At 40.3% G+C, this 14,738-nt stretch overlaps 1 protein-coding gene across 3 annotated transcripts in view; it reads right to left on the bottom strand.

The window, feature by feature from the left end:
• KIFC1 (kinesin family member C1) overlaps positions 1-14,738 on the bottom strand; it is a gene marked incomplete in the record, with an annotated part of 1,304,428 nt that overhangs the window by 519,797 nt on the left and 769,893 nt on the right. For all 3 annotated transcript variants that reach the window (XM_044083556.1, XM_044083558.1, XM_044083557.1), the window contains 1 exon segment: positions 254-452. In XM_044083556.1, the coding sequence (XP_043939491.1) occupies positions 254-452 (199 nt within the window).

Here is a 14,738-nt window from a genome sequence, read left to right as displayed (position 1 = left end):
AAAGTAGAATGCTGGTGTGATGGGAAATGAAACAGAGGGATCAAAACATTTACTCACAGCAAAAGGTCTCTGAAGTGAGTAGTTTTGTCTACCTTTTATACTTGTTCAACTGCCTGACATAGTCTTTTATACTTTTACAAAGGGCATAGCAGGCAGAACAAGCAATTGAGACAAGTATACAAGCTTTTATCATGGAGCACAGACCATGCTATGAATTTTCTCTGAATAGTAATATTTTTCCCAAACGCCTTACCTCCTTTAACTCAAGAAGATTGGAGAGATTCTGTTTAGTTGCTCTTAGGCCATCAAGGTCTTCTTTCTGAGTATTGCATACATTAAAAAAATTGTCTCGGTCCAACTTCACATTAAGCAGCTCAGTCTTAGACTTCTGCAGTTCTGTGTTTAAGTCTTGCTGCACTGCCAACAGCGTCTTTACTTCCAAATCTTTCGCACTGCCATAGATAAGGAAATTGATAAACACTAGTTTAGCTGCTCACATTAAAAATACATCAATCCAAACTACATGCACAGTAGTCAAATGCAAAAGTGGTTCGTGATGGTCTCTGCAACAGGAAGGAAATCAGTACAAATTTCATCTTAAGATATTTATTGCTTTATGACAAGTGTACAGTTATCACCTAGGAAAAGAGGTTGTATATCTGTAACAGAAAATTCATTATAGGGCAGAAGACCAGATAAAAAGTTTTACTGGGATTGTTCTGGACAGTAGCAGTGAAAATCCTGAAGCATCTTAGTACCAAATCACTGTCCCTAAGAATTTGCATGGTTCAATTTCTACTAAGGCATTTCTAGCTTTTCTAACACTAAACATGTAATTCACACAAAAATGGTCCAACATTAAACATGTAATTCACACAAAGATGGTCCCTTGTACTGCCCCTGAGAATAAGAGGTCTATTAGTCTCCCTAGTATTATTTGCAAGGCTTTTAACGTGTTATAGCTGAACTAAAGCAATACAGGCGATGTCTTCAGTGAAAATGTAAATGGTATCTACTCAATGGACATCTAGACGACAGAGGTCTGCTCATTTAGCATTTATTTTCCAAAACAGTAGAATGGTCTTCATCCACGCTATTGACCAAATGTCTCATAACAATTATATCTATTATGATGGTAAGCATTTTTGCTTCCAATAACAGGGCATGGGACGAGGAGGCTACTTCAGGTAGGCAGGAAACATCTTGCTGAACAGCTGAGAATTTGCAGCTAATTGTAACACTCTCTTACTATTCATGAAAAAATAGAGACATTTAATAATTTCAGTTGCCAGAATAAACCTTCCTGGAACTATAACCTGGGTATGTGAAGTCACTGAAAGTAGAAGCAATCTGACATGCAGCAATAACACAAAAACAACCTGGACTAGGAAGGGAAGAATGGCACACACACACAGACCTAGGAGGATGAAAACACAGGTGAGACACCTCTTTCACTGGGTTGCTAAAGCCTCAGTGATCTGTCCTAAACTGGCACAATTCTTCAGCCAGGACATCATCTCATTACATTTTCCTGGATTTCTTATGGTGTCTGAGTCTTCCTGCGTTCCACTCTCTTCTGAGGTATCTAATCTTAGGAAGTGGCACCCCTGACAAAATGGAAGTAAACATCTCCCTAGCTAAAGTGAGCTCTCCAAAAGGGCAAAGCTTTTTGGTTCACCTTAAGTCGTCTTAAGCATATTACAATGGTCATGGTCACCCACAGAATTAATCTCCAAGTGATAAAAAAAAAAAATGCTCACTGGTAGTCTTTATAGAGATTATCCACAAAAGGGCATTTGAAGGTTAATTTTTTTTAATTATACCATCATTATCAACCAGAATGGGAAAAAAAATCACATCAAACGTAAACATATGGCAATTACATCAATTAAGATAACAGACACAGCAAAGGCCAACAAGAGTTCAAATTACTCAAGGAAGCATCCTACAGACTGAAACAGTTGCAAAAAAGTTATGCCCTCTCATTACCAGATTGTTATGTAGATTTGAAAATGAGTAGGGTGTACCCCATACACCTCAAAGAGCTCCACCTACTCCAGCTCTGCCAAGAAGACAGACTCCCATCTTTACCTCATCACACGAATTATGGATGTATGCCAGCAATTACCTTTTTGATGGACATCATACCCAACACTGGAGACCCATTCTTTATCACTCCGCCATGAGGTTGAATCCTTCCATCCATCCATACCCACTTTTTCCCATTTTTGCACATGGGTGCACCAGAAGGAAACAGTTGTGAAATACTGAAAAGCCTGTGACTCAAAGCAGAGGGTAGAATACACACATACCACAGAAGTGGAGAGCTTACTCAAGTTTGGCTCTTCTCTTACTAAAAGAGGGAGATGAACTCACTACGAGGAAGAAATGTGGATGGGTCAAAAGGAATACTGGATCCTTGTGAAAGTTACATGTTAGATGAGATTCCTTAAAAACGGGGCCTGCAGCTTCAAGATCCTACAAGCTGAGGTAATGGTCACCAAAGAAAGGGGTTTTCTGAGAACCATGCCAAAGCTATCAAACTAACAAAGGAGGTGGAGGGTGGAAATAGACAAACCTTTCAAAGATTAATCTCATTGAAAAGATTGTGGATGTTTTATTTTACTTATATATATATATATATATAGGTCTAGGACTATTCTCTGAAAGCACATTTCACTGAAAGTCAAATGACTGTGCACAAAATCACTGAAAGCTCAATTCACCGAAACAAATTTCACTGAAAGTTATATATGGCCTTTTCCCCACTGTTGTGCGACCCTGGAGTTAGTATATATAATAAAGGGGGTGTGTGGGTGGCACCGTTCCCACATCGGGTGATGTGGGGTGCGTAGCCCCCCACATATTTTGGATATATATTAAGTTCAGAAAAAGAGTAATTTATTGGAATTGCAAGTATCCATATATATAGTTCAAAATATTTAAAATAGGTGGTGAAATGTGTTTGTGAATTGAGCTTTCAGTGACTTGTGAACAGTCAAATGTGTTTCAGTGAAGTGTGCTTTCAGTGAATAGTCCTAGTCCCATATATATGTTTACTATTATATGGTATACTGTCCTTCGGCTTCTCTTGTTAGGGGGTCACCACAGCGGAATCACTGGTCCGCAGATTGATTGGCAGTGGAGGTTTTTTTTTTTTTCCCCAAGTGTCGAGTTGCTAGCCCGGTGCCCAGTCTTCACAGAAGGCACCTATTACATTACAGGTCTTTAAAACTCATTCAACTGCAGGGAGGACATGCAGACTCTGCAGAGAAGGCCCTTCAGCTAAGAATCGAACCAGAGACCTGTTGCTGTGAGGTGATAATGCTAACCACTACACCACTGCGGATAACATAGGTTAATATTATATGGTATACGCATTAGTATTGAGTGAAATTTTTTGGTAGTGTGCCTTTAAGAGAATGGGATGATGTCACTACAAGGATGTTTTTGAAAAGAGGGCGGTTCTGAAGAACTCTTTAGCACAATACAAGGACAAAAGTGCTTAACCATTATTGAATAAAAGTTTATCTTCTGGCTACAGGATGTGTGCGGCAGGTTGTGTTTTTATTTAGTTGCAGTTTTGTCTGCCGTTTCGCTAAGTTTGGATTTTAGTTTTCCTTTTAAGAAAGCCTTAGAAAGTTTCAATAATGCAATGGGGCTCTAGTTTTCACAAGATGAAAACTGGATATGGCCGCTAGTTGAGCCTTAATATTTGAGAAACTGGCACCTTCCTGAATAACCCTGCTAGACAGTAAGAGGATAGTGGTGCTGGGAAACAGGCTAAACCTTTAGAAAAAGACAAGAAAGCAAATCTTTTCCATTTACTTCTGTAAGCCCCTCTCATGTTAGGTTGCTGGGATGACAACAAAATGTGAATATCAGAAGTGGCAAGCATGGCACCCTTGGCCATCACTGGAACTGGAGGAACAGTGCAGTTAACTTCAGGGGATTAAGGTATCAGTGAGGCTGGCCAGATGGATGAGATACAAGGTCTGCAAGAGGATCCAGTACCCATGGAGGTTGTTTTCAATAAGGCCAAAGGAAGGGAAAATAAAACTGGCTGGGGCCAGAACGGGACAATGAAAATAACTGCTGCCTTGCACCTGATGGCTTTCTGCAGAATCTTGGCTCCAGGGGGAAAAGGTGTGAAAGCATACAGGAGTGCTGGAGGCCAATCGTAGACTACAGCATCCCTAAGTAAGTGCCCCTCTGGGGGATCAATAAAGTAGCTGCTGCACTTGGTGTTCAGGTGGGAAACTGCTGGCCCCAACAACTGAAAATCATAGTCGCCACTGAATAAGGAACCACTTGTGTCACAGAAGACTAGATCTGCTTAATCCACTAAGACATGGGAACTCCTTGGATGTGTGCTGTCACTAGAAAGCATTGAGAAGATGACATTGCCCACTGCCACACACTCATGACTTCCCAGCATAATGGGTATGAGTGGGTTCCCCCTTCCTTGTTGTGCCAGAGCCAGACTACTGCTATGTTGTCTGGTCTGGATGAAAATCACACGCTTGGGAGGACAGTACAAAAAGGCCAGAAGAATTAGGAGGACTGTCCATCTCCAAGACACTGATGTGAAGATTGGCTTCTGTCACAGACCATGTGCCTTGACCTGTCTTCTCTTTGAAATGCCACCCCTACCCCCAAAAATGGTGGCATCCATGGTCACAGTGGCAGTCAGGGATGGAAAGATGAAAGGCTGACCCATGTGACGGAAGGGGAGGTCAACTAGCACAGAATGCGATGCTTGAATACTGAAGTGAGTCACAAGGAAAAATAAAGAGGTTGAAGCAACACTGACCACTGAACAAACAGAATCCATTGCAGCACTAATATAATATCTTGCTTGTGGCACTATTGTAACTGATGCACCCACTGATCCCCCCAACAGCCAAAGAATTAGCCTTGCTGGGCGATTAGGGGAAGAGAAGACTTCAGAAGCTTGAAGACAGAGATGGAACTCTTGATACTGGGAGTTTGGATATTTGGGATGCTGAGTCTAGGTGGCATCCTATAAATTCTGTTACTTGCATTGATGTCAGCTAGTTTATCTTTAGATTTACTGTAATCCTCATGTGGAGAGAGAATTGAAGCAAGAAGTCCCAGCACGGGATCAGTTGATCTCTGGTGGGAGGAGTTAGGAGCCAGTCATCTGGATAGGAGAACACCTGGAACCCTTGAAGTCTTAGGTAAGCTGTCACCACTGCTATGCACTTGGTGAATGTCCTGGAGGCAGTACTAAGACTAAGAGAGTGCTTCGAATTAGAAATGTCTGACCCCCAACGAAAAGTGGAAAAACTTTCTGGATTCCCTCACTATCTTTACATGGTAGTAGAGATCCTGAAGGTCTATTGAGCACATTCTGTCATCCTTCCCTCCGAAAAGGGAGAATGGACTGCAATATGACCATCCAGAACTTTGCTTCACAAACTGATTCAGGTGAACTGAGGCTCAAAATGTATTGAGGTCTCCATTCTTTTTTGGAAAAAAAAAACGTGAATAGACTCCAGGGTCTGTGACATTTTATTACAATTACCAAATAGTGTTGCCTGGGCGGCCACGGTGGTGCAGTGGTTAGCATTGCTGCCTCACAGCAAGAGGTTCTCCGGTTCGATCCTCGGCTGGGGTGCCTTCTGTGCGGAGTCTGCATGTCCTCCCTGTGGTCGCGTGGGTTTCCTCCGGGTGCTCCGGTTTCCTCCCACATCCCAAAGACATGCTGCAGGTGGATTGGACACTCTAAATTGGCCCTAGGTGTGCATGTGGGTGTGCCTTCTGTGGAAGGTTGGGCGCCGGGCTGGCAACTCGACACCGTAAAACTCCACTGCCATTCAATGTGCGGACAAGGTGATCCGCTGTGGCGACCCCTAACCGGGAAAAGCCGAAAGAAGAAGAAGAAGACCAAATAGTGTTGCCTGTAAACATTTTAACAATTATGTTTTAATAATAATGCTTTAGAAAAAACTCAAGCTACTTGTCTGGCAATCAGTCTTGTTGCTTATCTTATCTTTCCAACATTTCCTGTAACTATTCATCTAGTCTGGGAAGGTCTGAGCTCACATTTCAGATTCTGTAGACCATACTTAATTTTTTTAGCATTTTTATTTGGTAACACACTTGCAGTTTGATATTAGTAGAAATATAATAAGTATTTGTGATTTGCATAGCTATGCATTTATACTACATAAATAGACATTATTTTACAGTTAGCTTACATGGATGTCAGTATTTTTTATTTATTTAACTACCCTGCCATTAATTTTACAAAAACTGTTTGACTAATACCCTCTGTGATTTTATTGTTTTTTAAAATTCAGAACTTTAACTGTTTGGTGTGATGTTACTATACAATTATAAAAATTGTAAAAAAACAGATATTGGCTTAACTAACATGTTTATATTTCCTTTATATTTGCTGTAGTCTGCCTTTTATTCTTGTGCATTGTACTTCACATAAAAAGAAAATACATGCATGTCAGTCTTGTGACTTTAAATATTTACTGTTATTAACTATTTTTATTTGATTTTTATACACAAACTGTTGTGTTTACATTTTGACTATGCTAAGAATGACAGTCATATGCTCTAGTTTACTGTAGTACTGATAAATGTCTTGCTTTAACTGAATGGAAGTTTTAAACATTTGAAAATTATTTGTTCAGATCCTACCATCCTACCATGTATATTTAACCATTTTCAAAACACAAACATATTATAAAATATATTTCTTTTGCACAGATTAGCTGTGTATGCAGGACGTCAGTCTCTGTCAGTTCAGCTAATTTATTTTCTTTATCATGTAACTGCGGTTGAAGAGTTTCCTGCAATGTTGCATGGTCTTTCTGATATTTTTCAGTAACCTGTTCTGCTGAATCTAAAACTCTTATGCACTTTTGAAAAGATGCATGTATAACTTGTCTAAGCTTCCTGAACTCATTGTATCTGTCTTTTAGAAGTTTATTACATTCTTTTGTAACAAAATGTACTAGAGGTTCTATCAGTAACTAATTTGACTGTTGTTGCAACTCTGAAATAAACCTTTTACATCTGGTGACAGAACATAACTAACATTTGAATACACAGTCAGCATATTAACTTTTCTTGGTTATTTACCATTAAAATTTTTGTCTGTACAGTCTAACCTTTGGATAATGTCATGCACTGTATTTTTATGACATTGTACACACAAACATTAGTCATACCACATATTGTTTTTGTTTCAGATACCAGTCAAATATTGTAATCCATTTGCATAATGCCTTACTATTAACTTGCCCTAATAAGGTTTTACATTTGTAAATATGCTGTATATACCACCATTTCATTATGTTATGATTATTACCTCTATGGCATTCATACTGTATGTAACACAGAAACATTTTCTTACCAGTCAACAGAGAGGCAGATGGCCAGGCTGCTTTACTGTAGATGGTTGAAAAGTCTCTGTAGTCACTTGTGAAGTTGGTACAGCAAAACTGGCAGTTTCAGTCCTACAACTTTGTATTGTACCTTTTTTGGAGAATTTATGGCACTGCTCACCTTCCTGCACTGCAGTCTGTCCGGATTCAGACGTCTGATGAACTGTATTGCTACAAACTGTTGAAAACTGAAGTACTTCACATAAACGTTAGTTACTGTGCTTTTATAGGAGTGACCTTATACAAGGCATTACCCATTCCCCCTGTTTTTGGATATAGACTAGGAACGTTGTCAGGGTCACCATTCAAAAAGTTATTTTGTGTGCGCGCTGCTCCTATGCTGTGTTGGAATTTGCTGGACTGGACTTAAAGTCTTCTTAAGACACAAAGTCTTGCTGGCTGTTTACTGCTGAAATCAAAGCCACAGAGCTTTGCATGCATGACTCCCATCTGTAGTCTGTTTAAAGCACCAAGCCTTTCAAATTGCACACTGATAAATATATTTTGCAGCTATAAGCACAGTTACAGATAACTTATTTTATAACAAATAACACGTACTCTTTCTGTCAGTTTGTAGCATATATTTACAAAGTTTTTCTTCATTACAGATATGAATGATGACTTCTACAAAATACCTCTGTCCCTCTCTCACATAACTGAATTACTACAGATGTTATGTAGAGTGCTAGTCACGCACAGATTTCATTTCCTCTTGGTATCTTTTTTTGTCCTTCTGTGGGAAGTCACGTAATGTCTGTTCTATTGTCCTTTTGTGATTTCTGCTGATGTGAAAATGCATGCAATCAGAATAACAGAAGTATGAAAGGAAACATCTGTTCTGTTGCTATTGAAAAAAACATCACGTATTGCTGAGTTTATAAAAAAGGATGTCTGTTAATAGATATTTGTTCTGCAAACATAAGAAAATCATGTAATACTTGCCTTCCAATATTGCTTTGTTAGGCTTTTTCTGATGCTGTGAAGAGAAGCCAGTCTGTTATACATATAGTATGAATGCCCATTTTACATTGCTAAACTCTATACTATATTCAAGCAAACTTTTTATTCTATGCTTTATCCTTCAGCATATTTACAACAGAATTAATTTCAGCCTTATATTCATAATTTCTAACATTGATGAAAGGAGTTTTAAAGCCCTCTGCAAAGACGAGACACGCATCTAGGCTTTCCAATGAATCATGATGCCAGTGCCTGCGGCTCAAGTGCAATCCTTTGCATTAGAAAGTTGACACAACAGACATGGACTGTAGGGCAGATAGCTGAAAATTTACGTTTCCTTATGTCTGCAAGAAAAATATCCAAGACAGAGCCCTCTGAAATAGTCAAGAAAGTCAAGTAGTTCAACATGTGAAGAGCAAATGTCACAGAAGCACAAGTCTTCTGTCCAAATCTATTCGATGCCTGGACTTCCCTGTTAGGGTAATGGTAGAGGTGCTCTCCTTGCCACTACCACCATGACATCTACTGGGGAACCCTTACTCAAACGTGGCCCGTTTCTAGAGGACACAAGAATTTTATCAGATTTGCTCAGAAGATTGGCTCCACCAGGCCATGCTTCTCCCAAGCCTGCTGCAAGACCAAATTAATGAGCTAGTTATTGGGCAGGACGACCCAGCCCCAAAAGCCTTGAGGAATACTCCTCTTGGAAGGGGGCCTCGGAAGACCAACTCCCATCCTCTATTTCACCAATATGAGGAACTCTCCTAAGGAGACTTCTTCGGGGGGAGACAGTACAGCTGTGCAAAATCTTACCATAACAGTTAACATTAGATGTCCTTCCCTATCACTGTTTCAGTACTCTACAAATGGGGTATCTTGCAGAGCATAGCGGAATGCACGGTCTGCATACCAAAGCCTTAGCTACTACCAGGTGCTGTACATGAGATGCATGTTCTACATGTAAGACATAAGGTGTGTATGTGACGTATGAACACTTAATCCTCAGAACTGAAGTGCTACACAAAAGAACTAGGACAACTCAAAAAGAGAAGCAACAACATGTACATCCAGAAAGGGAAGAAAAACAAGGACCATTCAGCCAAAGGGGAAACCACAGAGAAAAACAAGGGGAGGGAGGAGGGACAGAATACTGCTACAGTGAGGGAGGAGGGACAGAATACTGCTACAGTGAGGGAGGAAGGACAGAATACTGCTACAGTGAGAAGTAGGACATCTACTGCTATGGTAAGATGTTATACAACTGTACTATGGTCCTTCCTTATCACTGTTGCAATATTCTTTACAAATGGGGAAGTAAAAAAGCTACTGGAGAAAGGGAAGAGGAAGCCATAGAAAATCCTTCCAATAATCAGTGCAGGATTGTCCTAGTTCTAGAAATCATATCCAACTTATGTTTAATAACGGTATGTACAGAAGACAAATTAGCCACTTCCAAAATTGATCCAGTATCCAGACCCTTATAAAAAGAACCAGAAGAGGTTACAGCTTTGGTAGAATGAGCAAGAAGACAAAAAGAAAGCTGCTTACCATGAAAAGAATAGGAAAAGGAAATGGCCTTAGAAATCCAGGAAATGGTTCGCTTAGGAAATAGCCAAACCAAATTTCCTACAATGAAAAGAAAGAAGAGTTATTCAGATTTTATTATACTCTTTCTTATCTAGATAATACCAGAGCTGTCAATGTAGATCCAAGGTATGAAGGATTCTCTCGCTATCATTTTGTGGAGGAGGGAAAAAAAAGGGAAAATGAATAGCTTTTTTAAAGATAAATCATTAACTACCTTGAGCATAAGAGGACAGTTATGAGGAGACATTTGGGGTGGAACTGCCATGAATGCCTGAAGTTCATAAACCCTCTTGACAGAAGTAAGAGCTATCAACAACAGTTTTCCAAGTACAATACTGCAAAGAAGAAATAACTGCAGGCTCAAAAGGAGGTTTAAGTCATTTTTTTAACAAAATTAAGATACCAAGAGAGAGGAACAGGCTTTCTTAGGAACCTGATATGAAAGTCACCTTTTAAAATTATTTAACTTCAAATCTAGAAGCAAGGGGTGAATTCAAAGGCAGACAAGCAGAAATGGCTGACAAATGAGCTTTAACAGATGAGTATGCCAGACCAAAATTAAGCAGCTCGCTGGCAACTGGGGAATCAGAAGAAAGAGGATACTCTTCAGATTCCAAATGAAGAGGGGAATGTATTTGAGAGGAGTAAACCATGGACATTTGCCCAGACTAAGTCCACATCCTCTTCAGAGGAATCAGTCTCTCAAGAACACTTAGGAGTACAGGCCAGGGGAACAGACAAGAGGAACACAGGGAGCTTCAAAACCATACGGGCTTTGAAGAGACACAGAGGGAAATCCTGTCACTCTTCCTGTGGATCCTTAGCCATGTCTAGTCTTTTCTTTTTAAAGGAACATTAGCCCTAACAAAGAGAGGGGTTCAGACCCTTGCCTGACTTCAATAAGGGAACCAGGGGCTTCTTCCCTAACAAGAATCTGGGGAATTCCCCTAGACCCCTTCAAAGTGATCAGCTGCAGTTTCGCCTCCACAACTACAGCAGAAATAGGCACAGCCTCAGTCGACATGTGGGAAGGCAGCCCTGTGTCAGCCTTCAACTGAGTTGTGACAGAGACGGTTGATGTTGGAACTGTATATAGTCCTCAGGTTCTTCAACCCACAGAAGTCCAGAAGAGGCAGGAAAGCAGAAGATTCAGTACATTTTTTATAGACTTTTTCTTAGATGGCAGCTGCTCAACAGGCAGGGTGGGTTTGGAAGCTATAGCTCCGAGTCAGAAGATTCAATAGCTGGTTTTCTAAATAGATAGGAAGGGGAGACAGATGGTTGTGTAAGGCCTTTATTACAAATGCGTGCCAAATCTTGCACTGAGTATAGTCATGAGCACCACCTAGACAAAAAGGGCACTTCTCATCTACCCTTAAGGGGGAATCTGCCTCCCACACACACATTTTCCCTTCTGGATGCCATGTACAAGGTAATACAACCAAAGTAAAAAAAAAAAAAAAAAGGAAGGAAGAGATTCTAATGGGGCACTTAACTTTGGAAGGATCAATAGCTGTAGCAACTCAACAAACTACTTGCAGACCATATTCTAATGTAGTGTTACGAATGGCAGCAAAGAAGCTGTGAGGATTAAGCGCGCACGCACACACACACACACACACATCACCTACATACCCTATGCCTTAAATGTAGGACATATGTCTAATGTACAGTGCTGGGAAGAGCTCAGGCTTTGGTATTCTGGCCAGACTTCAGCTATTCTTGGCAGAATATCCTGTGTGTAAATACTGACAGAGTGATAAGGAAATCTTGAGGATCCCTCCTCTTCCTCAAAATCAGTAACTTAAATGTCTCCTGAGAGGAGTCTACATGCCTCCTCTGGCAGGATCACTTCCAGTGACTTTGTCAGGAGGCTCCAGAGAAGGCTCAGAACTGCAATGGTAACTTGTCAAGTAAGGACCTTCATCATGGTTAATTGAAGTTCGCTGCCCCTCCAGGATCAGATCTGTGGAAAGCACTGCAGAATCCAGATATTCTGGACTACACAGAGTGCATTTGAAGAACCACCTCTCTAAATCTGGAGAGGATCCTTTCAAAGGCTTCAAACCCCAAATCAGAGATCGGCATAGAGGATGACCTAGGATCCAAAGACCCTAAAGAAGCAACACCCCCAGCCCTGACCAGACTCAGAAGCAGACATCAAAGACGAGCCAAGACCAAAGTAGTCAAAAGCAGAGACAGCTCTGAGAACCTTGGAGTCAAATTCAACACCTTTATCTCAACTCTGAGACCCTTTGCGATATGACAAAGGAGTCAAAAGGGAAAGGAAAACAGAGACAAAGCAGAAGCTGCTCTTGACTCCAACAAGGTTCTCTCACAGGGATCACTCAGAACCAGAGACATATGATCCAAAGGTCTGATTAGAGAAGGAGAAATCAAAAAGGGAAATAACTGGATCAGACCTAGAGGTGCTGGGAGAACCTCCAATCTGAATCTGCATCCTAAGAAAGTCTGTCATAATCTTAACTTTGGCTTCAGAAAGACTCTTCAACGATTGAAAGGACCTGTATGAAGACACCATGGAAGCTGGTCTAGAGGAATGGTGTCTTTACTGGAGTTTAGGAGAGTGGAGTAGAGGACTGGCTGGGTCCAGAGAGAGATGGCATGCCAGGCACCGAGTTTGGATCTGAACTTGCTCATGTCCTGATGTTGGATCCAAAAGCCTGGGGGGTTTTCGGCACTGGGCCTGACAAGGGAATCGGATCTTGGACCTCTTTCTAGGTGGTTCCTTTGAGTCTTTTTCCATCTCCTTTTCTTTTTTTTTTACATTTCCCCCTTTCCTTACTTTTATCTTTAGCAGGTTTAACTTTGTCCAGCTTCTAGGTAGAAGAAAAAGTTGGCATCTAAGCCAAAGGGGTACAAGTCTCCTGCTTGGACAGGGAGAAAACTCTTGAGAACCATCTTATTCCTTTGCTCATCATAGCCCTGGCTCCAAAGAAGCTCAGGATTCACACTCTATGTTGAGGAGGTCTGCCCCCAAACAGTAGATGCACAGACTGTGCAGATCTTGGGGGGGGGGTATCTTGTGCCCACAGCATTACACTTTTTAAAGCCATAGTCAGACACTCTAGAAAACAAAATATACAACCAAAATGCTCAAACAGCAGCACCCTCACAGTTCTCTAAGAAAAATACATAAAAAAAAGAAAACTAAGTAGCAACAATGCAACTTTAAAAGGAAAATATGTAACTATTATTTAAAGAAAGTAAAAAAAAAAAATTTTTTTTTGTTAATATAGGGGACACAGAGCTGAAAGAATACTCCCATAAAAGTCAGCAAAAGTTGAAAAGGCATGAAGATACCTAGAAAATGTTGAGGCTCGTAGATCGCATCCTGACCATGCAGATGGCAACTGAGATCTGAGGTATTGTAGGGACAAGAGGGAATTATGGATAGATGGATCCAAGAGCTGAAGAAAGGTGCCAAGGTCAGATTAGGTAACCCATACATTTAACTAGCTGGACAGAGCAACACCAGATCCAGTATGTAATGGAGAGCAGGGAAAAGGTCCATGTGAAGTGAACAAAAGTGAACTGAATACACAGTTTGCAATCTGATTCTGATGAAGATAATAACCTAACTTTTCCTTTTACAATACAGGGACTTTGTGTTAAATGCTCAGTTGAAGTCAAGAAAGAAAGAAAAAGTCTTGTGGCTGTCTGCAAGCTTATCAGTCTCAGTTAAAGTTTGCATTTCCAGCTAAGTGACAACCAAGAACGAAATGTAAGAAGGGAAATAAGGACAGTCTACAATGCCCTCTTGATGACCTTAAACAGTGCACTAAATCATAGGGATGAAAGTGAAATTTTGTGATGTGTAAAGTAAAAGTAAAGACCAGAGTGTATAACAATATAAAAGATGGTCAGAAGATGAAAATTACATGACCGGGTAGAAAGAAACAGTTACGTAAATGGGAAATATGCAGCTCATTTTCCCTGCTAATAAGGATATAGAAGAACTAATTGAAAAACCTAGATTAACATGAATTTGGAGGGAGGAGGCAAAGATTTACAGTATTAATACTCTAAGGATTCAAAAGGATGCAGAGAACAAACATTACCATTGTTAATAAAAATCTAGCTAAAGAAAAAACTTTAAATAGGGAGTTTGTGTCCATGTTAAAGGCTGAACTTGCAATATTTACTGAAATTGTTGAAGTAATGAGGAAGATACGTACATAGGGTCACAAGCTGGAGTAAAAGTGTTTGCGTAAGAGGGATTTTGCCTGATGTACTGAGCTTGTTAACAGGAACAGGGTAGGGATGCCCTCTTCCCCCCATTGCTGTTTGCAAAATAAATTGGCAATGAAAATAAGAGGTGCAAATATCCAAGGACATAGGTAGAAGTGATACAAAAAAGAATATCATTGTTCGCTTATGACACAATATACAACAAATCCAGAACAAGATCTCATTGTGTTGTGGAACACAGAGGCAGTTCCAAATATTAATGGGGGGGGGGGGATCTGTAAACTATGGGCCCACATAGATTAGTGCAGTTATTCCCATACCTTACCTAGGGAATGTCTTAGGAATGACTGTTTAGTAGCAGCAAGAGAGGTGGGAGAGGAAAATAAGATGATACTCCAAAAGGTAAGGGACAGAAAGTTCTTTATTATGGACCTGGATAATAAGATACAAGCAGTGAAAATGAGTTTGTTCCCCTTGATTTTGTATGTTGGGTAAGCATATTTCTATCAACCAGATGACAAATTATGACAAGACATAAGGAAATGAAGAACT

This window comes from Protopterus annectens, chromosome 9.part0 (assembly GCF_019279795.1).
Source record: "Protopterus annectens isolate FY-2018-M chromosome 9.part0, PAN1.0, whole genome shotgun sequence".
NCBI classification, from domain to species: Eukaryota; Metazoa; Chordata; order Ceratodontiformes; family Protopteridae; genus Protopterus; species Protopterus annectens.
Note: the sequence above shows the minus strand (reverse complement) of the source record. Positions and strands in the feature narration are given on the sequence as shown.